The 26811-nt window shown below is 44.0% G+C and overlaps 1 protein-coding gene and 1 long non-coding RNA gene across 3 annotated transcripts in view; one reads left to right on the top strand and one right to left on the bottom strand.

The window, feature by feature from the left end:
- The window catches only part of FAM184B (family with sequence similarity 184 member B), a 138830-nt gene that overhangs the window by 18493 nt on the left and 93526 nt on the right, over positions 1 to 26811 (bottom strand). For both annotated transcript variants that reach the window (XM_070613100.1, XM_070613099.1), the window contains 3 exons: positions 14424 to 14530; positions 3870 to 3999; positions 2894 to 3106 (listed from right to left, as the gene is read on the bottom strand). In XM_070613100.1, the coding sequence (XP_070469201.1) occupies positions 2894 to 3106; positions 3870 to 3999; positions 14424 to 14530 (450 nt within the window). The remainder of the gene's footprint in view (positions 1 to 2893; positions 3107 to 3869; positions 4000 to 14423; positions 14531 to 26811) is intronic.
- On the top strand, positions 359 to 26654 carry LOC139082360 (uncharacterized). The gene is made up of 2 exons (XR_011538273.1): positions 359 to 550; positions 24507 to 26654. It is a non-coding gene; the product is annotated as an uncharacterized lncRNA (long non-coding RNA).

Below are 26811 nucleotides of genomic sequence, written 5' to 3'. Positions count from 1 at the left end.
GTCACTAGTCAAGTAGGAACAACCCTCCAGAGTACAGGTGAACTACAAGTGGGTGGGCACTCAGAGGGAATGGGTGCCCATGCAGGCATGAGGGCCAGAGCAGACAGTATTAGTCTTGGGAGGGGTGCAGGAAAAAAATATCTGTGATGCAGGCTACAGCGGCCGATGGGCGAGAGCCCAGAGAGCCAGGGTGTGCAGGGGTGAGGGCTGGAGTGTGTGATGTCCACATCAGGAGGTCATGGGAAGGCAGTCATGGGCCTGGGCCAGGGCTGAGAGATCACTGTGAGGTCACTGGGGCAGAGTATCACCTGATGTCCTCACACACCCACGATGCTGCTCAACTGTGTGACAGAAGCCAGACACAAAGTGAAAAAACAGCTGCCAGACCAGGAAGAGAGGCCTCCTTCCTCCTGCAAGGTGCCTTCAGTGCCTCTACTGACAAAGCTTAACATTGTGCTCTTTGTAAAGGAGAAAAGAATCCAGATCATCATTGTGGAGCAGGTAGTGAAGGGGAACTGGGCGCTGAGAGGCAGCAAATTGATAACAGAAGGTAAATTTCCTACTATTTCATATGTCTGATGATACTTTTATTCAATTCTCACACTTATTGATAGTTTTAATTGAATTGCTCAGAATTGCTTCATTGTCTTCTAGCTTCCCACGTTGCTGTCGAGATTTCTGATTCAAGTACTTTGAGTCTGGAATCATTTTTCCTCATTGGGAACTTTTAGAATTCCTTCCATTTCCCTGGTGTTCTGAAGTTTCAAGATGAGCCACGGTAGGGGTCTTTCTCATTTAGTTCTGCGAATTTCATTCTCTTATTTCTTTGAAAATATCTTCCCCTCCATTATCTCTTTCTGGAACTCCTATTTGTTCGATAGCTGCCTCCTGGATTGTGTCTCTAGACTTTTGTTCCTTTTCCCTCATTATCCATTTCTTTCTCTTTTGCTTCTGGAAGATTTCTTCATTTTTTATATTTCAACTCATTTACTGGTTTTTAGAATTTCTGCTATCATATTTTTTTATTTAAAGAGCTCTTTCTTCCTCTAATTGCTCCCTCCTTTACAAATAAAATATTGTCCTTGTTTCATGGATGTAAATATAATCTCTTCGTTCTGAGACTATCAATCCTCATTGAAGATTTTTTTTTCTTTTTCTGCCCTCTGCATTATCCATTTCCTCTGAGTTCATTCTTTCCCCCTCAATTATCTTGGATTCCAACTTTCACAATAGAGCCTTCCTCAAAAGTTTAGTAATCTTTGGCTGTCTCTTCCCATTTCAGAGCAGGGCACTGAAGGCTAACTGGAAGCTTCCTCTGTGCCTGGGTGGGGTCTGTTGGATGGTGGGCTCCTCTGGACAGTAACCAGATGGCCAACCAGCAATTTTATTGGTAGCTCACAAATGTGAGAATGGGTCTTTTCTCTACAGTGGTTTAATTTCCCCAGAGAAGGTTCTCCCGTCTCCTGCTTAGGAGATCTCAGTTCTAACTGCTTGCTTTCTGGGGCTGAGCAGGAGGAGGCATTGCTGGGGGCAGGACAGAGGGGGCAGTAGTCTAGTTAATGGTTCAGTGTACAGATTTCACCTAAACCTGTCCTCAAATCCAAGCTTCATCCCGCCTCTGTGACTGGCATTTCCTCGTCCCAAGTTTCTCTGGCTTCGTTTATCCGGGGATTTTCCCCCACGCGCCTTGTACGTACATAAGGGAGAGACAATTGCTTGACTGTGCTGGGTGAGCTGGGAACCTGGGGTTCTAGGTGAGTCATAGTCCCCATCTCACTCTTGCCTTCTGTGATAAGTGGCACCTCCAATTCCTGGTCTTTCTGAGCTCTGCTGTCAGCTGGATTCTTGTCATTCTTTTTCTGCAGGCACTTTGATTTGAGCTTCTCTGCTCTGCAAGGTCATATACAATTTTCCATTTGTTTCCTGCCCTCATACATTGTGGTTCAAGTGTACGGATGTCTCCTAGCTTCACCTGGACAGAGTATGCTTCTGCCTTGTGTCCTTAAAGTTATTTGGATGGTTTCCAATAGGAAACAATTCAAAAGTCTTTATTCTGCCACATTAAAACCAGAAATCCCTTTTTTTTCATTTGATCATCTTGACAACTCAAAGAAGTGGGTGTCGATATCCCCAATTTGTAGAAGGGAAAATTAAAGTAGAGACTTGGATTCAGCGAGACTCTTGACAATATGTCTACTATGACCTGGGAGGGGATTCAGTGACAAACAAACAGAGATGGTTCCTGGCTTCAAGGAGCTCCCAGTTTGGTCGATTTGATCATATAAAGAGGTCATTTGTTAGAGTGTGAAGACTGCTGTGCGTTATCTGTGTCACTCAGTACGAGCCTCATCTCGTGAAAGCAGGGAGCGAAGGCCTTCAGAGGAAGCAGAATGAGAGGCAACAGAGGAAATGTGATCGAACCTCCCTGCTGGATGACACTTCACTGTGGGCCTGACCACCTCATCACAGCTTTCCAAGCCATTTGGAAGGTCTTTCCTGCTGAGCTGGTTTCTCAACTCTGGGCTGCCCTCCCACTTATCAGCTGCAGGCCAAGCCTGACTCCCCAGCATGCATGATGCACAATATTGCCCCAACTCATGAAAGAAAGCTGTTCTTACATTACCAAGGTCACATGCAGACAGGGAAAAGCAGTACAAGAAGCACAACAGACTAAGTCTGAGTCCTTGCTTTGCCACTTACTAGCTGCGTGACCCTGGGCAAGTTGCTGAATCTCTCTGAGGCTCTTTCCTCAACCGGAAAAAGGGAATATGATAACAATGTCCTTGTAGATTATCGTGGGGATTGGAGATAATGTACAAAAGGCACCCCGGATAGTGCATGCGGAGCGAGTGCTCAGTAAATAGCGGACTTTATAATTAGCACCCTTACTTACCTTGAGTTCTTGATTTTTGGCCTTCTCAAGCATGCGTAGGGCCCGCTGGTGGGAAGCCTCAAGTTGCGCTTGCACAGCCTGGTTCTGCTGAACGGTCTCCCGGAGCTCGCGCTGCAGCTTCTCCCTCTCGTGGTCAGAGAGCTGCCTGAGCTCCTGCAGGTCCTCCCTGTAGTTGCTGGCGCACTGCTCCAGAGCCTGCTGCATCTGCGAGACCTACCCCAGGATGCTGCCCTTAGGTGGGGCCCCTCAGCCTTCCTGGCATTTTCCTTAAAAGTGAAAGCTTTCTGAATGTCTCCTCAACCCAGCGGAGCCTCCTCCACCCGTGGGAACTCCGAGGAGGGTGGAAACCAAGCTTGAAGAACCTGGGCATGGCCAGTCCTTCTGGGGGTTCCTCAGCTCCAGCCACAAGGGGAAGATGGGCTGGGCTGCAAACCATCCAAGAGATATCAAGAGGGGACCAGAATGCCCTCCAGGGATCTACATGGCCCCCCTCACCTCCTTCACATGCTTTCTTAAATCTTGCTTTCTTTCTGAAGCTTCCCCCACAACCCTATTTATTGTTATACCCACCCCCATCACCAGACAGCCTCCCAATTCCCTTTACTCTGCTCTGTTTTTTTTTTTTCTGAAACCCTATCATGTCTAATACACTATGCACTTTACTTATTTCTTATGTCCAGTATTTAGTCTGTACCACCTCCTCTGCTAAAGTATAAGCACTGTAATGCAGGACTTTCCTCTGGTTTGTTCACTGACGCATCCCAAGCACCCAGAAGAGTTCCTGGCTCATAATAGGTGCTTATGAGCCACAGCAGGTGTTGAATGAATGAATGAATGAATCCCACCTTGCCCTGGACCCGGAATGCCCTCCCCAGCTTGGATGTGAATCACGCCCTGTGTGCATGTCTGTAAGGCCAAGGAGGAGGCAGGGTCTCACTCAGCCTGAGGGCACATTCCCACCTCGGTGTCCTTCTACCTGGGCTTGCAATCTGGCCTTCTGGCTCTGCCACTCCTCCTGCAGACGTCGGATTTTGGGTGCCTTCTCCTTCAGCAAAGAGCCCAGGGGAGGTTGCAGGTCATCTCCTTCCTTGAGCGGCACTTCGATCCTTTGAAGATATGGAGGTCAAAATCACAAAAGATCCCCGGCTGGAAATGACAGGGCCACCTGATAGCATCTCAGCCACTCGGCTGGGAGGAGGGAGCTCCAATGGCTGTTGGTGAGGTGAGAAACATCTTCTCTGGAGTTAAGAAAGAGTACAAATTCTAAGCATTACTGCGCTTGGGATATAACCAGGATTCAGCTGGAACCATCAGATATCTGTTTCAGTGGGGGCTAAATAAACGATGATTGACTCAGAATGACTGAGAGCTTAGAGTTACTTCTGGGGTCCTCAGGAGCTCCAAAAAAGAGGTCGCTATGGTCTAATTTCACAACTCTTCCTTTACATAAAAAAAAAAGAAATAATAATGCTTTACTTGGATACAGTACTTTACACTTTTCAAAGCGTGCTCATAACTTTTACTGGCTGTCCCAAGTATGCACAGGAGGATTACAAACCGGCCTTTACATACGTAGCAGGAACAAGAAGGTGCTGCTTTAAAGCTGCAGTAGTGTCTGCATTCTAGGACAGATGCTGACAAGTGTCTTCGGAGGAGACTTTATCAGTTCTGTATCAATTCTGAGCTTTGGAACCAGCTGAGAAGTTCAAGTGTAATTGGTTGAGATTGGGACGTTAAACATTTATCCTGTGTAACAATGTAAAAGGATGCCACACGGTGGGCATTTCTGCAGAGATGGCTGGGATGTAAGTGATGTTTGGCTTCCTCTAGAGGGCAAGGACATTAGGCCAGAGGACCAGAGCTTAGGGAGTGAGGGCCTTGGACTATGAAGACAGGCCATGAGAAGGGGGACTCTGGCTTGGCAGAGGTGAGAAGGCCCAGCAACACGGGTGCAGGCTGGGGGGCTAAGGAAGAGACAGGCAGCAAGGAAGGGCAAGGGGCTAGAAGCAGCATAGCAACGTGGTTCAGAGCATGGACACTACACGCAGACTGCCCAGGTTCAAACTCCAGCTCTACCACTTGCTAGTTAGGTGACGTTGGCAAGCTCTTTAAACGTCTGGGCCTGAGTTTCCTCATCTATAACATGGGTTAACAATGGTACCTTTCACATGGATTGTTACAAGGATTGATAGAATAAATATCTAAAAATTGCTTAAAACCATGTCTGGCACATAGTAAGAATTATATAAAGAACGAACCAAACATTTAATAAAGAGAGGTTTCTTTCTCTGCATTCTTATTCTCTTGGGTTATCCTCAAGCTTTTTGAAGATTTGCTAAACATAATCATTTTTAAGGAGAAATGAACAGAAGATACTAGGGCCTGACCTCTGGGTATTAAACAAATCAAGGGTTAGGAGACAGCCAGGGGTGACCAACAGAGGAGCAGCCTAGAGCAAGAGTGACAAGCAACACTACCAGAGTGGATATGTGGAACAGGTAAGCTGTCTTTGGTGACCCCTGGCGGGAGGGGACTGGACTTCCTGCCAGGGCTCAGTTATTATTCTAAAAATGTTTTATTGAGGCAAAATTTACAGTAGTTAAATGCACAGATCTTAAGTGCACAATTCAATGAGTTTTGACAAATATACACAACCACAAAACCAACAACCCAATCAAAATATAGGACATTTTCATTACCCCAAAACTCCCCTTGCACCTTCTTCTCATCAAGCCACCACCCATAGGCAGCCAGTGCTTTGATTTCCATCACTGTAGATTAGTTTTGCCTGATCTTGAAGCATCATACAGAATCATGTGGTATGTGTTCTTCTGTGTCTGGCTTCTTTTGATCGGCATACTGTCTTTGGAATTCATCCATGATGTTGCATATGTCAGTAGTTCACATTTTGTTGCTGTGGAGTATTCCATCACATGTGTATATCACGATTTGTTTATCCATTTTCCTACCAATAGACATTTGGGTTGTTTACACTTCTAGGCTATTATGAATAAAGCCGCTGGAAATATTCTTGCACAAGTATTTTTGTAGATGTATTTTCCATTTCTTTTGCTTAAATATCTATGGTTGGAATTGTTGGTAGGTGTGTGCTTAACTTTTCAAGAAACTATCAAATGGTTTTCCAAAGTGGTTGCACCATTTTACACTCCTGCCAGCAATGTACAAGAGTTCCAGTTGCTTTACATTGTTGCCAACATTTTGTATTGTCAGTCTTTTTAATTTTAGTCATTTTGGTAGGTGGGAAATAGTATTTCATTGTGGTTTTAAGTTGCATTTCCCTGATGACTAATGATGTTGAGCACATATTCATATGCTTACGGGCCATTCATATATCTTTTTTATGGAAGTGTCTGTTCAAACATTTTGTCCATTTAAAAAATAGATTTGTCTTTATTATTGATTAATAAGAATTCTTTATATATTTTGGATACAGACTGGATAACTTTTCCCAGTCTGTGACTTGTCTATTCATTTTCCTAATAGTATATTTTAATGAGGAGAAATTTTAATGAAGACCAATGTATCAATTTTTTCTTTGATGGTTAGTGTTTTCATGTCATATCTACAAAACCATTGCCTTCCCCAAAGTTGCAAAGATATCCTTCTATGTTTTATAGCTTAGATATTTAGAGCTATGAAACATCTCAAATTAATTTTTGTGCATGGGGAGAAATAAGGGTCGAAGTTCATTTTTTTCTCATATCTTTATCCAGTTCTGACACCATTTGTTGAAAAACTTTTTCTACCCCATTGAATTGCCTTGGCACTTTTAACAAAAATTAATCCACCATCTATGTATGGGTCTATTGCCAAACACTCTATTATTTTTCATTGATCTGTTTGTCTATCTGTAAATTGATACCACACAGTGTTTATTACTCTAGCTTCATACTGTCTTGAAATCAGGTAGACTGAGTCTTTCAACTTCATTCTTCAATATTTTTTTTTCTTTTGCTAGGTCCTTTGATTTTCCATATCAATATTTAAAACAGCTTATTTATTTCTACAAACGAAGCTGTTGGGATGTTATTTGGGATTGAACTGAATCTGCCTAATTTAGAGTAAATTAACATCTTAGCAGCATTGAGTATTTCAATCATGATCATTCTGGCTAAATAAAGACATTTTTACTCCTCTTTTCTAGTTTGTAGCTCTTTTTCTTGCTTTGCAGGGCTGGCTAGGACCTTCAGGACAATGTTAAGTAGTGACAGCAGAATTTTTGCCTTGTTCCCAATCTCAGGAGGAAAGTGTTCACCATTTCGCCATTAAGTATGTTGTTTGCTGTAGTTTCCATGGATGATGTTTTCCAGGTTGAAGAAGTTCCATTCATGGACTGCAGAGTTTTTATCACGAAAGGATGTTAACTTTTGTCAAATGCTTTTCTGTATCTATTGAGATGACTATTTATTTTTTCTCTTTATTTTTATTGTGGTGAATTACATGATTTCTATTCAAATGTTAAACCAACCACACATTCCTGGGATAAATCCTACTTAGTCATGATGTATTATCCTTTTTATATATCACTTGACTTAATTTTCAAATATTTTGTTGAGGATTTTGCATTCATGAAGAATACTAGCTTGTAATTTTCTCTTCTTTTAACGTCTTTGTTAGGTTTTGGTAGCAGGGTTAGGCTGCATAAAACAAACTGGGAAGTGTTCTGTCCTCTTTTTTCTGAAAGAGCTTCTATAAGACTGCTTTTCTTTCTTCTTATTGAAAATACTTGATAAAATTCATGGGCGATTCCAACTGACACTGTAGTTTTCTTTGTGAGAATATTTTAAATTAAATATTAATTTGCCATAGTTATAGAGCTATTTATACATTCTATTTCTTCTAGTGCCAGTTTTGGTTAAATTGTGATTTTCAAGGGATTTTCTTTTTGACAAATTTATTGGCATAAAGTTTGTTCATAGAGTTGCTTATTATCCCTTTAATATCTATAGAATTTGTAGTGATGTTCTCTCTTTCGTTCCTGATTTTGGCTGTTTGCATTTTCTCTCTCTTTTTTTCCACTAATAAATCTTACTGAGAGTATATCATTTTCTCAAGAACGAATTTTTGCTTTTGTTAATTTTCTCTATTAGCCTGTTCTCTGTTTCATTGAGTTCGGCTGTTCATTATTTCCTTCCTTCTATCTACTTTGGGTTTAATTTGCTCATCCTTTTAAAATTAAGATGGAAACTTAGACAATTGATGTTAAAACTTTCTTTCTTAAAATATAACTATTTAAAGCTATAAATTGTCCTCTTTAGCTATACTCCCAAATTTTGATGTCACATTTTTATTATCATTGAATTTCAAACAGTTTCTCATTTCCACTGTGATTTTACTTTTTTGACCTATGGGTTATTTAGAAGTATACTATATAATTTCCAAATATTCGAGGATTTTCTTGGTAGCTCATTGTTACTGATTTGTAATTTAATTCCTTTGTGGTCAGAGAATACCCTCTGAAATAGAGTATATTTCAGAGTATATTCCAATCTTTGAAATTCATCAAAACTTATTTTGTGGTCTTTCGTATTGTCTATATTGGTGAATGTTCTATGTGCCTTGAAAAACCAATTTATTCTGCAGTTGTTCAGCATATTGTCTATACATCCAATTAGATTGTTAGTTGATGGTGTAGTTCAAATCTTCTATATCCTTACTGATATTAGTCTAGTTGTCCAATCAAATACTCAGAAAAGTATGTGAAAATCTCAACTATGATTGTGAATTTAGTTCACCTTTTCTTTGTATTAGTGTTTAATGTTGCTCTATGGATTACAATTTGTATCCTTAACTTATATTTACTTAGAGTTAGTATTGTATCTCTTCATAAAAAATGTAAGTCTCTTATAACAGTATAATTCCATTAATCCCACTTCCATCCTTTGTGCTAGTGTGGTCATACATTGTTCAACTACATGCATTATGAACCCCATAATACAATGCTGTTATTATTATTATTATCATTATTATTATTCTTAAACAGTTAAATGTCTTTTTTGTTGGGGGGAGGGGTAAGGAGTATTGACCCTGAGCTAACATCTGTTGCCAATCGTCCTCTTTTTGCTTGAGGAAGACTGTTGCTGAGCTAACAATCTTCCAGTCTTCCTGTGTTTTGCATGTGGGATGCTGCCACAGCACTGCTTGATGAACAGTGTGTAGGTCCATGCCTGGGATCTGAACCAGTGAACCTTGGGGTGCCAAAGTGGAGTGCATGAACTTAACCACGACACCACTGGGCCAGCCCCTAGAGGTCATTTAAGGAAATCAAGAGCAGGAGAAACAGTCAGCTTTATCTATAAATTTACCAGTTTTGATGCTCTTCATTTTCTCCTATAGATCCAAGTTTAAATTTGCTGTGATTTCCTTTCAGCTTTAAGAAATTCTCATCATACTGCAGGTTGGCTGGTGACAAATTCTATTAGCTTTTATGTACCTGAAAATGTTTTCATTTCACTCTCATTTTTGAAGGATATTTTACTGGATTTAGAATTTGGAATTGAGAGGGTTTTTTTCCTTTTAGTACTTTAACGATATTGCTCCACTGTTTTCTGGCTTTCAGAAGAAAACAAGGCTGGAAGGCTGATGAGAAGTCAATCGCCGTTAGTACTCATGAGAAGTCAAGTGTCTCCTGTATGTAATTTGCCTTTTTAAAAGGCTGGCTGTTTTTAAGATTTTGGCGGGTATATTTTCTTTTTAGCAGATTTTCTATGACATATCGAGGCACTGTTGTCTTTGGATTTATCCTGCTGGGAGTTCATGGAGATTCTTGAATATGTAAATTGATGTCCTACACCAAGTTAGGTGAATATTCAGCTGTTATTTTTCCAAATATTTTTTTCTGCTCCATTTTCTTTCTCTTTTTCCTCTTGGGCTCCTCATACGTGCATGTCAGATAATTTGACATTGTCCCACAGGTCACTGAGAATCTCTTCATTTTTAAAAAATCTTTTTTTCCTTCATTCTCTGGACAAGACACTTTCTACTGATCTGTCTTCAATTTATTAACGTTTGTTCTCTGGTCTCCAATTTGCTGCTATGCCCATCCAGTGAGTTTTTCATTTTGGATATTGTACTTTACAGTTTCAGAATTTCCCTTTGTTTCAAGGTTTTCACTTGTCTGCTGAAATTCCCTATTTGTTCACTCATTGTAACAATATTTTCCTTTGTGTCCTTTAACATAACTCTTACAATTGTTTTAAAGTCCTTGTCTGTTAATTCTAATATCTAGGCCATTTTTGGGTTTGTTTCTATTGGCTGATTTTTTTTTTCTTGATTACAGGTCACATTTTTTTCTGCTTCCTTGAATGTCTCATGATGTTTTTATTGTATGCCCAATATTGCGGATAATACAATCTAGAGAGTCTGGATTATGTCTTCCTTTCAAAAGTGTTGAGTTTTGTTCTGGCAGACAGTTAAATTACTGAAGGCTCTTTCCAATCCTTTTAGGCCTGGGCTTGTCTTTTGTTGAAGCAGGTGCATTTCAATGTTGTCCTTTGTTCTAGGCTGTAGCCCTTATCCTATAGGGTGTACTTCTTACTCCTAAAGTGTGACTTTTCTGAGGTCTCAGCTAAATGCCCATAGTGCTCAGAAAGGCTCTTTTATTCTGGCTGAGCTGGGACTCCAAAGTCTCCCAGCACTGCATGACTCTGGTATCTTCATTTTTCTCAGCACCATAGCACCACTTCTCAGCACACTTCTAGGCCTGATGGAGTCTCATCTTGTACGTGCTCTCTCAAGCCCTTGGCTAAGGACATGTGGAAACTCATATACTTCTGCCCTCCTTCACCCTACATAGGACCCTCCTGGTTCCCTACCTTACAAATTGCAGCTGCCTTAGCAGCCTAAGCCCTGATATCTGCCTCCTCAGTTCAGCCTGACTCCACTTCTCTGTCTGCAGTTGGCAACTGTCCCCAGGCAGAAAATCAGGAGCAAACGTGGGGCCATCATGGGATTCAACTCATGTTTCCCTCTCAAGAACACAGTCCTTCTCTGAAGATTGTCCCACTACTCAAGAGAGTTGTCTTACATATTTTGTCCAGTTTTATAGTTGTTTACAGAAAGAGGGAAAGTCTGGTACTCTGTCACGGCTGGAAGTGGAAGTTTCAGTTCTTATTACTGAGTATTAAAGGATAGAGTGACCCTGGAATGGTAGAAGACCTGTGGACCTTTATGTCTCACATAAGAACAGCTGACCTAAGCTGAGATACAGCTAAGACTGTGAGTTCTGGAGCCAGAGAGACTCACATCTGGATCTTACCATCTACTAGTAGTGTAATCTTGGGTAAGTTACTTAATCTCTCTGTTCCTCAGTTTCCTTCATCTTTAAAGTGGGGTACTTCAATAATGGTATCTACCTAATGAAGATTAATCCTTTTACTGTGCTTATCATAATGCGACATCCAGTAAATATTCATTATTATTATTTTCATCATCATCATTCTTCCCTGGAATACTGCTAATGGGAATTTCCATCTCTGACCTCATTCTACTGCCTCAAATTCCCTCACATCCTAGGGAGCCAAACCCATTCTGCCACCCCTCACAAAGCCACACTCTCCTGACTCCCCCCCTACATTAAAGTTGACACTGACCTGCTCTCTCACCTTAAGTCAACAGCCAATGGAAAAGCCACCTCCCTCTTAGAGCCACCATGCAAAAAGCCCAGTTCCCTGACAAGCACCCCTCATGGGGGTACTACTGAATATGCAACCCCACCCCCAAAGGAACCACTGCATTTGTTCTGTCCTACAGCCCCTGACCTTAGACCTCAGACAACCTTTCTATTCCTTTCCCGTCACTGCTTAGCCCTTCTACTCTGACTAAACTCTCTGTTGGAGCAGCTTCCAGGGGCCCTACCTCCTTATTCGCTTCTATAGTTGAGGACATCCCCTTACCAATATAGCCATGTGGAAGAAAAAGACAAGGCTGTTGTGATCATTACCTGCTGTCTGTCTGCCCGGCATCCTATCCTTGGGGAAGCCTTTCCTCTTCCCATGGTGATCCTGTTTAGTCCACGGGATTTGGGTGCAGCCAACTCTGCCCTCATCTCCAACCAGCCCCAGGGAAGAGCATGGACACACGCCTGGCCAATCAGAGCGTTCTATCTCCTTGGTCAGAATGATTGGCTCAGGGATGCACATGTGACCAAAGCTGGGCCCCTTAGAGATGTCTTTGAAATTTCTGCCAGTATTGTCAGGAAAAAGATCCCTTCTTTCCCCCTCGAATTGTGAGGTCTAAGGAAGACAAGGTTTGTGGCTGCCAGTGGTAATTGGTAGTACCAGGAGTTAACCTGGAGGCCTGATTCCAGAGTCTGTTCTCTTTAACTACTATGCTTGTATGCCTCCAAATCCTGAGACAGAATCTGGAGGGTGCTGTGGAAGTATTATTAGCTGGAGAGCTCAATGGACTATAGGGTGCCTGACACCAACATTGATATGCTTTAGGCGTGCAGGCCCTGCTTCCCCAGCGCTACGGTCTGAATGTTTGTGCCCCCTCAAAATTCATGTTTTGAAACCTACTGCCCAGTGTAATGGTATTAAGAAATGGGGCCTCTGAAAGGTGATTAGGTCATGAGGGTGGAGCCCTCATGATGGGAGTAGTGCCTTCATAAAAGAGCTCCTGGACAGCTCCCTTGCCCCTTCCACCTTTTGAGGACACAGTGAAAACAACTTCTATGAACCAAAAAGTGAGTCCTCACCAGACACGGAATCTGCCACCACCTTGACCTTGGACTTTCCAGCCTCCAGAACTGTGAGAATATAAATTTCTGTCATTGGGGCCGGTCCGGTGGCGCAGCAGTTAAGTGTGCACGTTCCACTTTGGCAGCCCAGGGTTTGCCGGTTCGGATCCCGGGTGTGGACATGGCACTGCTTGGCAAAAACCATGCTGTGGTAGGCATCCCACATATAAAATAGAGGAAGACGGGCATGGATGTTAGCTCAGGGCCAGTCTTCCTCAGCAAAAAGAGGAAGATTGGCAGCAGTTAGCTCAGGGCTAATCTTCCTCCAAAAAAAAATTTCTGTTGTGGAGAAGCCACCCAGGTGACGGTATTGTGTTAAGCAGCCCAAATGCACAAAGACACCCAACTACCTAGAGAGCTGGAAGGTGGCAGGGCATGGCTTACAAGACATCTGTCAGGATCCCACACAAGTCGTTTATTAGCGCAGGGCAGTAGATCATAACTGTGGAGTCTCAGAGTCTGGGAAGCTTTCTCAAAATGCACAGGGCAGGATATACTCCAGACCCACTGTATTGGAATCTTGGGATGTGGTGTGACAGACTGCATTTTTGCTTGGCAAATACTCAGTCTCCCAATCCCCTGCTTCCTGCGGTGCTGTGGACTGAATTTTGTCTCCCAAAATTCATATTTGGAAGCCCTAATTGCCAACGTGGTGGTATTTGGAAATGGAACGTTCTGGAAGTAATTAGGTCATGAAGGTGAAGCCCTCGTGATGAGATGAGCACCCTTATAAGAGACATGAGAGAGACCTCCCCCATCCCCACCTCTCTCTCTCCCTCTCTCTCTCTCTCCTCACCATGTGAGGACATAGCAAGAAGATGGCCATCTGAAAGCCAGGAAGAGACTTCTCACCAAGAACTGAATGGGCCAGCACCTTCATATTGGATTTCTCGGCCTCCACAACTGTGAGAAGTAAATTTCCATTGTTTAGGCCACCCAGCCTACAGTATTTTGTTACAGCAGCCCGAGCTGACCAAGACATGCAGGGAGTGTATTCTTCTCCACCTGGTGGTATTAGTTTTGGTCATGTGACTTGCTCTGGCTAGTGGAATGCGGGTAGAAATGAGAAAGCACAGTTCTGAGTGTAGGCTTGAAGAGGCATTGCATATTTCCATCAGCCCTTTTGAGCCTCTTCCCTTTGCCATGGCAACAACGTGCCCTAGATAGTGGCTAGTCGTTCAGCCTCAGTTCCAGAATAGAAGGCATGGGGAGCAGACTTGAACTCTACCCACAGTTTGGGGCAGACAATCACACCTAACCCCCAGCTACAAGCCAAGCTCGTACAAGTCCAGCAGAGCCTGGCAGAGGCAAAAATAAAGGTAGCTGATTTGTGAACTAAAAATCACTAATATTTTGGGAATGTTTGCTACAGCAGCAAAAGCTGACTAATAGAAGTGATATACATGGGGTATTTCCCATTGGTGACAAAGCTCCCCCATCTTCCCCAGTTTAAAGACCACTTGGAAAAATAAGGAGCAGAGGTTTGGGGTCAGCCCAGGTCTGAGTTTTGGGCAGGTTTACTAACCTCGTTGAGTTTCAGGTTCTTAATCTATAAAATGGTTGGTTGTGACAATTAAGTAAGATAGTTTATGGAAAGCCCATGGCCGTGCTGAACACATACAAAACTTGTCTCTTTCCTCCCTAAGCATGATGCAAGGGGCAGCGGCAAATACTTGAGGACAGAACGAATGAATGAGTGAGTGAGTGAATCCTTCCAAATCTGAGTCCTCCTTCACTGGAGCCCTCGGAAGTCTCCCCATCCTCCTGTACCTTTCTTCTTCGTCACTGCTGGTTCCTTCTTCAGCTGCTAACTTATCTTGATACTCTTCTCCTCTGGGCAGGGTCTCAGAAGGTTCACTCAGCTTCAAGCATGGATCCTGAGGCAAAAACAGTTGCAAGATGAGACTAAGTACACCATCCCTGATTCAACCTGAGGCTTATCAAACTAGGGAGCAGAGGAGAAAGAGCCCCAGCAATCCACTAGTGCTGTACCGCTCACAGGCCTGGGAGGGTGAGGCCTGTGGTGGCTCAGCGCTCAGCACAGTGCCTGTCATAAGAGGAGCATCAGCCCTTACCTTTGCATCCTGGTTTTCAGTCTGCAAAGCGTTTCACACAGCTGATGAAACTACGAAACTAGAGCATGGAGAGAGTAAGCAGCTTCTCCAGGGCCCCACCCTCAGGGAGCAGTGGAAATGGAATATGCAACCAGGCAATCTGACCCCAGGGCTGTTGTGGGGATCAGAGAGCAGTGCCAGCAACAGCCACTGGTCAGTAGTGTGAGCAACTGTATTATTATTATTATTATTATTATTATTATATTTGTGTATGTATGTGTGAGGGAGATTGGCCCTGAGCTAACATCTGCTGCTCATCTTCCTCTTTTTGCTTGAGGAAGACTGTCGCTGAGCCAACATCTGTGCCAATCCTCCTTTACTCTATGTGAGATGCTGCCATAGCATGGCTGACGAGCGGCGCCAGCTCCACACCAAAGTGGAGCGCACAAACTTTACTAGGCCACTGGGCCGGCCCCCTGATATTATTATCACCATACCTTTTTACAGGTGGCAGCCTGCTACATCTCATTACACAGGGTCAGAAAACATGGAATTTGCTGGATGACCAGAAGCACTGAGAAATGAGGTAGGGTGGGAGGAGAATGGGAAAGCACGAGTTAACACTGAAGCTTCAGAATTTTCTATGAGTTGAATTTATTCAGGTTATCATTCTCCCCTCTCCACAGAGATAGATATAAAGGTGAAAAAGACTTTCTTATTTTGACTTTTCAACTTGTCTAGGGAACCACTGTCCATGGAAAACAGTATAACAAGACAGGCTAGGAACAGATTTCTATGTTGGTAAATCTCATTAAATAATGATAAATTGCAACCTGGGTTTTCCCCTACCTAGTTGCACGGCATTGAGCCAGTCTCTTACCTCCTCTGGACCTGAGCTTCATCAACTGTAAAGTGAAGGGGCTGGCTTACATCTGTGGTTTTCAAACTGTGCTCCAGGGAGCCTGGGAGATGTCTCAGGGGCCCTCAGGGGTGGGAAGGGGCAGAGCTGAGGCTGGACAAGAGAGCCTTCAGCTCCCATCCCCGCCCCCGACCTGGAATGAAACTGCTTTGGTTGCCCTTCCATGTACTATAATGTCTATTAAAGGCCACCAATGTCAAGGCCAATGATGACCTCCATATTGCAAAATCCAGCGGTCACTCCTCAGGCCTCAGTTAAACGGACCTCTCCGCAGAATTGGAAATATCTGAGCACTCTCTCTTCCATGCAGCCCCCTCTCCTGGGTTTTCCACTCCCTCACCAGCTACTTCTTCTCAGTCTCCCCTGCTAAAGCCTCCTCTTCTGCTGCCCCAGACCTCAGTCCTTGGACTTCTCTTTTCTCTCTCACTCCCTGGAGTCTCATCTAGTTCCATGGATACTGATGACAAACAAATTGATCTATTTCCAAGCTTTCCCTCAAAGTCTGAACTTCTATGTGCAACTGCCCTCCAGACATTAGTCAGATGAGAATAAGCTTCTCAAACTGCAACATGTCCAGACTGAACTCTTGGTCTCACTACCCCCAAACAACAAGCATGCCCCTTGCCTCAGGGCCTTTGCACTGGCTGTTCCACCTGCCTGCAACATTCTTCCCTGTAATATTGACATGCCTTGCTCCCTCACTTCACTTCACTCACCACAACCAAGAGACCTTCCTGGTTGAAAGCTTAGATTCTGGTACTAGACTGCTTATGCTTAAAGCCCAGTTCTTCTTCTTAACGATGTAACTTCAGGAAAATTACTTAGGTTGTCACGAGGATTAAATGAACCAATAAATGTAAAGTCCTTGGAACAGTACTAGCTACACATGAGTACTCAATTAATATTCCCTAGGATTATGGTTTTCTGACCTTCTCAGAAATACCCCCTTTCACCTTCTTTTCCTCACCTCACTATATGTTTTCCTGAAAGTACATATCGGCCTGACATTAATTATTTGTCTACTTCTTTATTCTCTGTTTCTCTCTCTGGAAGGAAAGCTTCATGAGGACAGGGACTCTGCTCTGCTCCCCACTGCTTCCCGGTGCCTAGAACAGTGTGTGGTACATGGAGAACACCCAGTAAACACTACATGGATAAACCCCAGTACACCACGGGCCACTCTAGGACAGCAGGAGGACCAATCTCTCCCATGCTCACCGCATGCTCCCACTACGTCCCATGGGGGGAAGGGCGGGGACAAACTGCATTTCTCATGAGAAATCCACAAGGCACTTGGCTGGAGCGGGGATGTAGAGACAGCCGGAGCCCAAAGTTTGGGAGTTTCCCAGCTCCGCTCAGGAGCCCTCCATGCCTGTATGATTCTTAAGTTCTGAGTTCTGTTTGAATCATCTGTGTTGCCTCTAAACGTAGCAGAATGACCTGTGATGCTGGACCCCTCACTTCCAGAGGATTGGGGTGGAAGTGGCACCTGAGAAGCCCCTGCCCACTCTGCCGGGGAGGGCCTGTCCAAGGGTGCCCAGCGTGATGCATTGTTAGAGAGTAAGGGTCCACTCTGCCGCCCACAGCCCTTCTACCTAAGCCCTTGTCTTCCCTCTGGGGTGATGTGTGGTGGGTCAACTTAACTTAGCCAGACCTACATTTTCCAGGATGCCCTTCCCTGCATAATTCCGGGCCGTGTGACTTTGAGTAAGATCTGGAAGATGGACGGAACCAGCAGCCTTTTTCTTTTTAAGCTTGGATGCTTGATGCAGGGCGGCAGATGCTGTCACAGCTCAGGCATGTTGTCGCTGACCTGCTCGCTCACCTTGTTGGACTGGGGAGTTTTTGGGCTCTTGGCTCCTTCACCTTCTGCTTGACCCTCCCTAGGCTTCTCCATATCCTGAGCCAAGTGCACATTTAGCTCTATGATGAAAGATGCAGGGCTCTCCTATGGTTCACCCATATCATCAAAGTTGGAGGCTCACTGGCCTCAGAAACCGACACTGTTCAAGCTAGGCCTCATGGGCTGCATTTGTCCTTGGTCTTCCCCATTCCACATCTGTCTTTCTTTCCTTCCCACTGCCCGCCCTGCTCTGGACCCACTTTAGGCCCCCCACCAGACGCAGAAGCAAGAGCTGACCATAAACTATTTCATAGGCTCCCACAATTATGCCAGGTTATTTCCTAAAATGAATCCCACATTCTATGTCATTTCTAGTAGTCTGTTTCTCTGATCAAACCCTAACTGACGCACTCTTTAATCTCCAGATCCTACTATCCTTCAAGGCCCTGCTCAACTGTCACTTCCTCCATGAAGCCTTCACAATCTCTTCTGTTGCAATTACACTCTCTCCTCCTAAAGTTCCCATAACAATTTTTTTGGTACCATAATTTGCTTACAAATATTTATTGACCACTTACTACGTGCCAGGCACTGTTCCAGGGACACAGTAATAAACAAAATAGACAAAAGTTTTTCTGGCTTGTATTAGTTATAGGAGTGTTTTCTTTCTCCCTTCCTGAAATATAAATGGAGGTAAAAGTAATCCCAGATATAGTTTTAAAAACATCATAAATCCTATAGCCAGTAACTGAGAATGTTCAGCATGACCAGGTTCCATGGCCTGAATTCTTCATCTTTACTGTTTGTAACCGGATACTGAAATCCAGCTGGTTGACACGTTGGAGGGCCCAGTGAATCTGGTTCATTGCTGTTCACTTTCAAAAATGATGTCACTGACCAGTTTATAACCTCCATGTGAACCTGAGGCTAAAAGGTCCATCTTTGCCTCCTAGTTTCAGGTATTTGGGGCATTAAAAATGTCTTGGAGATCTCCAATTCCTATAAAGCCCAGAAACAAATATCACAGTCTAAACAAAACAGCTTTGTGAGATACCTGTTATAAATACACGTTCTGTATAATCTGGGGAAAATCGCACAGTGAAGCTGGAACAACCACCACCAAAAATCAGAGCATCATAATACTACAACATAAATACTTAAATAATGACTAAAGTTAATTAGGTCCAGGTTTCAAAAGGAAAATTGAATGTTACAAAGAAATTTTGAAGTAGAAGATAAATAGAAACAAAAATAGAAAGCACAAACTATGTTGGTGAAAATAATCCTAATGATACCCAGTAATCAGAGTAAATATGAACTGGCTACGGTCAAGGATCTATCTCCTAGCAAAAGGATAGAGCATTCACTGAAATGCTCTAAGAAAGAAGCTGTGGGCATCTAACATTACAACCTGAAAACATAAGGCAAAATGTTCAGAATTGTAGGGAGAAATGAGCAAATTTATAACTATAATGGGAGATTTTAATATACATCTCTCAGAAACTGACACATCAGGTAGACAAAATGAGCTAGGATATGGAAGATTTGAACAATAAGATTAAAAAGCTGAACCAAATAGCTAAAAAAGAAAGAATACTAAACACTGCTGACGTTATATGATGCTTAGTGTCTGCCAGGCCCTCGACTCTCTGAAGTGGGCACTAGCATCTATTTTAAAGGTGATGGGGGGGCCGGCCCTGTGACCCAGCAGTTAAGTTCACGCCCTCCGCTTCGGCGGCCCAGGGTTTCGCTGGTTCGGATCCCAGGTGCAGACATGACACCGCTCATTACGCCATTCTGAGGCAGCGTCCCACATACCACAACTAGAAGGACCCACAACTATACAACTATGTACTTGGGGGATTTGGGGACAAAAAGCCGAAAAAAAAAAAGAAGATTGGCAACTGTTGTTAGCTCAGGTGCCAATCTTTAAAAAAAAAAAAAGGTGATGGAACTGAGGCAGGAGAGGATATGTAACTTGCCCAAGGTCATACAGTGACTATATCACACAACTACGACTCAAATCTATATACTTTAATGACCAAACTGAGAATATATGCTTTTTTCTATCACTTAGGGAACATTTAAAAAAATTGACCCCACAGCAGATTACAAAGCAAATCGTAACCCAGTTCAAAGTGTTGACATTCTACAGACCATGTTATCTGATGACAATGCAATAAAATTAGAAAGTAACAGAAAGATTTAAAAAAAAAAGATAAACTTCAAAACTCTGGGATACAGCTAAAGACATACACTTAGAGGGAAATTTATAGCTTTAAATTAAATTTATTAGAAAACATTCAAGACATCAGAAAAAGAACAACAGAATAGACCCAAAGTAAGTAGAAAAAAAGATATAACAGACAAAATTAATAACAGAAAAAAAATAGATCTGACCAACATATCTAAAAGCAGGCTTTTTGAAAAGACACATCAAACCACTGGTAAGCCTGCTCAAGGAGAAAGGGAGAAGGAATTTAAAGCAACATGAATAATGGACAAAGACCTCACGACAGTTATTACAGAGATGAAAAAGAATTTCACATGTACTCTGAGCCACTGTGAAGACCGCGAAAGGGAGTGTGCAGGACGTGACTTCTGGGCCACCTTATCGACTACTGATATATTCAAAGTCGTCCTGGGCAGGAGTCCAGAAACAGGAGACAATGGAAGACACTTAAAAAGGCTGATGATACCCCCAGACGACGAGACTGCTTCCCAGTTACAGTGCGTTTATCCACTACATTAACTCACGGATGCCTACGACTCCGTGAGGTGGGCAGGAAAGACATTGCTGTCCTTGTGTTACAGATGCGGATCTAAGATCGGAGACGTTCAGCAACTTGTCTCAGGTCACAAGGACCCCGGAGGGTAGCACGAGGACTGGCCCCCTGGATCCATTCCCATCCATGTCATTCCATGTGACAGCACAGGCTGTGCTGTGTTGGCATGGCCGTCAGCCACTGGCATCAGGACCTAACTGGGTATGAGTTCAAACCGTGTTATACAAACATGCTGCAGAGAAGTATCTGCAAGACCCTCAAAATCCCCGTGAGAGACGAAGGCTGTTTCCCTAACCAACAGGGAGGTGAACTCAGTAATCTTGTCTGTTTCTATTCACTTGTTTCTGGCCCCCAGGACGCCAGAGCCAGGGGCATCCTTCTCAAAGAAAGAGATGAATCTTCTCTCTCCCTCCACAAGTAATTGGAAAATGACCCCAGTGTTCTTGTAAATCATCCTCCAGCCAAGGTTCATTTTTGAAGGAGTTCCTATTCTAAACTTTTAACTCCCAGGACTCAGAATGGTACCTTCAGTTCCATTCATTCAGTTGTCAGGTCAGGTATCAGTTTACGCACAAGGCAGTGAAAACATCCGCCACATGCAGGCACGTTAGGTGGTGGAAGGATTAGGATTAATAAGACATAACTTTTGATTTCAACAAACCTATGGTTCAGTAAGGCAGACCAACAGACCATATAAATGGCAAACACATTCCCTTCCTCTCTTTCCCCCTACCTTGTCTACCTAGCATTTGGGGTCAAAGTACCCGTCATTCAAATGGAGTTAGGGTGCCATTTGAATACTTCACAAATGGACAGGACCATGGAGATCAACAGTTGGCTGAACGAGTGCTTTCAAGCTCACCAATACTCTTTCAATTGTGCGCTTTTCTCTGAATTTCAAATGGAATAGACTCTCCAGTGGCCCCTTCTCTGGTTATCTGCTTGGGATCCCAGTGAGTTCTTCCCAGGAATAACCCTGAGCCATTCCTGGTGTAGCCTGAGTTAACTGCTCCTTATTTATAAGCTCAGGTTTCCCAACAGGCAGAGGTTCAGCGCAGCACTCTCTGTACGGTGCTAATGTGGCCTGGGTGTGCAGTGTGCACAGGAAAATAACACAGTTCTGCCTCTCCTCCAACCATCCACCGCAAAAGACTCCTCCCAACTCCTCCCCAGCAAACGGCTGGTTATTTTAAACTTGTGTTCACATCAGGGCTTCATCTTTCATCCTCCAGGCAATTAAACTGTTCTGGATTGTTTCTATTTTAAAGGAACACCCACGCCCAGGAAATCTCACGGAAGGGAATATTCAAAGTCATGCTCAAGTTCAGCTGACAATCTTTCAAAAGTAGCATTATGTACATCTTAAAATAGAACACCTAATGCAATGGGGTTTCACTGAAATGATTACAGGGGACTGTAATAGAAACTATAAAGTCACCTTATATTTATAGACTCTTCAGTCGTCTTGAGAAGTGCCTTCATGTGCTTTCCTCGGTTCATTCCGACAGTCTCTGGGGTGTGGAGGGCAGAGATTATTGCCACCATTTTACTAACAAGAAGCAGTGTAGTATCATGGTCTAGAGCAGGGGCTCTGGTGGTACTCTTTGGGCCTCAGTTTCCCTATTTGTGAAACGAGGATCATAATAACACCTGCCTCATAGGGTTGTTGTAGGACTATGCTGTGTAAAGCACTATGTGCTCGACACATAGTCAGGGCCTTATCTGTGTTTACCACTAGGAGCAACAAGCAAACTGACCCCAGAGAGGTTTTCAGACTTGCCTGAGGTCCTCAAGCAGGTCTGGGGTAAAGCTGGGGCAGGATCCACGTCCTGACCCTTAGATAGGAGCTGTCGCCCTCCCTATGCTGTCTTCCTCGGCTCCACCCTAGACCAGTTCTCAGCCAGGAATCTCTCCAAGGAGTGGATTTCCCGGGCAGCCTGTCTTGTTCCACGTCAGATGGAACCATCCCCCTCAACTCACACCAGACAGAGGGTACCTCACAGTTGTCCAAGGGCTTAGTGAGCATTTGTCTGCCGACTGCCAGGACAGCGGACACCATCAGATTCATATGATTCTCCAGGTATGGTACAGGGTGATGGCTGCCCAGCACATAGCACAAGGCCTCCCGTGAGCAGGGGACACTTCTCAGGCCTTCGAGAGCTTCGGAGAGCCCCTCATCTCCCTTCCCACTGGCTTCAGGGATTTCATCTTGGGATCTCTCACTGTGCTGCTTCTTGCCGGCTGCCCCTTCCTGGTTAAGTGCTGTTCAACTTCAGTATCCAGGCAGATGGCAACAGATGTCACTGCTCTCTGAAATCTCCCCACACTCCCCTGGACAGAGACCTCCCTCACATACCAGCTGCACAAGAGCCTTCCTGCCATCATTACAGCATTTATCACTCAAGGTTATATTCCAGAATATATATCCAGGAATATATATATTCACCCAGGCATCCAGGCTTGCGTAGTGACGGCACTCACAAACACATTGTCCAGACAAATGACTTGAATAACAATTACCACAAATGACTCTCCTTTTTCTTCTGGAGAGGGTGCAGGCAGAGGAACCCACGAGGACTTCAGCCCTTCTCTGCCCCCAGTTCACTGTGACCCAGCACCAGAGGAGTCTTTTAGAAAAAACGGTTTTCTTCAGAATTACCAAGACTGAAATGGCTTTCTGGAAACCAATGAATAAAACAATGACTCTAAGAGAGTCAAAGAGACTAGACATGAGAGACTAGGACAACAGTTTCTGTAAAGTCCCAGCTCACTTTGGTGGGGACGGAGCCACACCCAGGTTTGGCAACTGTCTTTGCATGTTCTGGGAGGGGACTGAAAAGTCTGCTCTCAATTGGTGTTATTATTTCTCTCTCTCCTGACTCACTGAACTGCTCTGGCAGAACAGTTAAGGGCCTACTCTAAAACGCCTGAGTCTTAACACACTTAAATGTCACAGCCCTCAATCTGCAAGAACATCTTTGGTGAAGTCATCATTTAACAATCTGTTCTGGCAACCCCGTTTCCGCCCCGGATCAGCCATCCGGTTGCTCAAGCCCTACTAAGCCTCCTCTGCGTGACTTCCGCCCCTTGCAGCGTCCTGTGTCGTCCAGGTATGTCTGCACTGTGGTGTGCTGCTCACATATCATCTAGACGAGCCTGGAAACTTTTCTAGGACTTTGTGTCTCCAGGGCCTAGGCAAAGCTTCGGCTCACTTCGATGGCATATAGTTCACTTGCCAAAAATATTTGAACTAAATTATATGTTTTCTCTGATTGGCCAAGTTCAGAAAGTTTTGTAACTCTCTGTGTTGGCAAGGCTGTGGGGAGAGAGGCACTCATATGTGCTGTGGTGAGAGCATACAATGAACAACCTCAGCGGAAGGCAGTGTGGCATGTCCATCAAAGCAAAAAATGCATGAACCATTGGACCCAGCAAGTTCTGTAACTGAAACAATTAGCACTTCTTGGGCATTTACGTGTGCTGAGTGCTGCTTCCAACACTGCACATATATTAACTCATTTACTCCTCACTAATCCCCTCGGAGGGGGGTGGGGTCACAGTCCGCATTTGCAGATGAGGAAGCTCAAGCAAAGAGACTTCAAATCATTTCTCCAAGATTCTCCAACCAGTAAGAACCCAGGCATCTGGTTTGGGGGTGAGCTCACCACAGTGTACTATGCTACACTACCTTCCTTTACAGTACTATCCATGGAAGTATTATCTGTAATAGCGAAAAATTAGAAACAACCTGAATATCCATCGTAAGAGAAAAGTTAAATATATTATGGTTTTTCTGTTCAAGGAAACAGCAGACAGTCATTCTCTTTTAAAAAAATAAAGTTTGACATGGAAGTGTACTGATTTGTTACAATCTCCAAGTTATAAAAATTTAAGTTAAAAACAAAAGCAGAGTGCAGGAATGTACGCTATCATTTGTGGAAAAAAATAAATTCATAATTATGCCTGCATATGCATGGTATAGCTCTGCAAGGATATCCAAGAAGAGAGAAAACAGAAAAAATAGATGGGGAAGTAGGGGGAGGGAGCGCTTTTCACTGTATACCTTTATATGCCCTTTGAATTCAGCGCCATGTATGTGGATTACTCATTTTAAAAGAAAACTTAAAAGAACTATACCTGCAAAGTGCATATGGTTGCCCAATAGAAAGCACAGAACCAGACATTTAATTCCATTACTAAATGCTCGCATCATTTTAAAGCTATTTGTTTATGTGTATTTCTCCCCTCCAGGATCCAGCTCAGAGGCTAGCACATCCTACGTAGTCCACGAATGACTGCGCGATGAATGAATAACACGAATGTTGAGTTGAATCGAGTGGAACTGATATTGGTTGAGGTTCCTCCTGCAACTCTGTGTAGGACGAGTCTGTACTTCTCTCCAGATGCCGGGCTCAGGGAGGGACAACGTTCTAGACTGAGGAGCGTCAGATGAAGGGCAAGTTTCCTGGTGAACCAACCCATGGTTCTCAACATGCACTTGTATTTTGAACTTCTCTAGGACTTGGCCTTTTAACGACAGCAGTGGTTCTCAACTGGGGGCAATTCTGCCCCCCTAGAAGACATTTGGCAATGTCTGGAGACGGTTTTGGTGGAGACATTTTGATTGGGGAGGTGCTACTGGTATTTGGTGGGTAGAAGTCAGGGATGCTAGTACATATCCAACAACACACAGGACAGCCCTCTCCTCGCCCCCGCCCGCAGCAAAGAATTATCCAGCTAGGAAGTCAAGGGCCGAGGCTGAGGAACCCTGGCTCTTGTTCATCAGCCCTGGAACATACCTAGAACTTCCATGTGTGTGTTCCCTCCTGAAAATACAGCCTGCCAGACAATCTTCCTGAGTTTCATTGTATATTTATTCTCCAGCTTATCAGCATTATTTTAAATTAAATCTCATCACTCAGGATCCCAGCCAGCTCTGTCCCATCTCCCTGCCACAGTCATTTTGAGGAGCTAAGAAATATTCAAATATTTAAGGACAAACTTTCTGGAAATCCCACAGGGTGCAGGTGGAAAGTTCAGCTGTCCCTGGGGCCAGGGGTTCTCCTGGTAGAAGGCTAGCTCACAAGGCTGTTCTTGAGAAACTGAGGGGGAAATAAAAGAGCTGCATGTTTCTCAGGAAGACATGTTCAGAAAGGACGAGGTGGCCTCGCATCAAGAAGGGCCAGCCTCACTGATGAAGAGGCCTCTGCTCCACAAGGTTCTCCTCCAGGCTTACGCAGGGGCAGTGGGAGCTGCTTCAGGATTCTCCTCCAGTCTGGGTTTCAGAGGAGAAAACACAGAGAGTCCTGGACACATATGTTGATACTCTTACAGGGAGGGGGGGATCAGGGCCACAGACTCATTGGCTCTGTCCTGGCTCAGCCGCTTAGCTGCCTGTGACTGTGGGCAAGTCACCTACCTGCTCTGCCCTTCACTTTCGTCCTCTATAAAATGGGTGAATTACAGGGTTGTTGTGAAACTCCAGTGAAGTCAATGCGGACAGTCCCCTATAACGGATCAGGTCCCAGACAAATGTTAATTATTATTCAAATCTATATCCACTAGATTTGCGGCTCATTTTTACGCTGGTGACTATGTGCTGAAGTAGGGGTCATCCCAGAGTAGTGTGCCATGGGGCTGTTGGCAGGACAAGGGCCTGAGCCCTAGAAGACTGGGGTCAAGGGAGAGAAACTGCAGTTCCTAGACACTCAGGCTCATGGGAATGGGGGAATAAGAGACTGATGAGGCCCAAGCGGTGAGAGTCAGACTCAGCAATGTAGTGTTTCTGGAGTCTGAAGTGGACTGAAAATTTGGAGCAGCAATAAAATAAACAAAATTTTGGGCAGTGGATTTTTGACGGTTCCAGCTATAAAGATTGAGAGGGAAGCTGAAACAGGAATCTAGAGAGTCATTCAAGCCAGGGTACTCAAACGCCTACTTCATGGGGATCATTTATGTTTCCGACATCACGCAACAAATGTTACCTGAGTGCCTGTGGTTTGGGTTAAATTATACCCCCAAGAAGATATGTTGATATCCTGTGAATGTGACTTTATTTGGAAATAGGGTTTTTGCAGATGTAATTAGTTAAGATGAGTTCATGCTGGCTTTGGGTGGGCTTTAAATCCAATGACTAGTGTCCTTAGAATAAGGCCTTGTGAAGACAGAGACACAGGCACACAGGCAAGAAGGCTATGTGATGACAGAGACAAAGGTTGGAGTGATGTGTCTATAAGCTGCAGACCGCCAAGAACTGCCAGCAGCCACTAGAAGCTAGAAGAGAAGCCTGGAACAGAATCTCCCTCAGAGCTTCCAGAAGGAACCAGCCCTGCCAACACCTTGATTTTGGATTTCCAGCCTCTAAGACTGTGAGACAATAAATTTCTGTGATTTAAGGCACCAGGTGTGTGGTAATTCATTATGGCAAACCTAGGGGAATTATATAGCCTATCACGAGCCAACGGAGAGACAGGCAGGAACCAGTTTCTTCCCTGGAGCAGTGTCCCTAGAAGGGCAGCCATCTGGAGGGAGGGCTAGCATGAGAGTAACTGATACC

This window comes from Equus przewalskii, chromosome 3 (genome assembly GCF_037783145.1).
Source record: "Equus przewalskii isolate Varuska chromosome 3, EquPr2, whole genome shotgun sequence".
NCBI classification, from domain to species: Eukaryota; Metazoa; Chordata; class Mammalia; order Perissodactyla; family Equidae; genus Equus; species Equus przewalskii.
The sequence above is the reverse complement of the archived record's forward strand: the minus strand, read 5'-3'. Positions and strand labels throughout refer to the sequence as shown.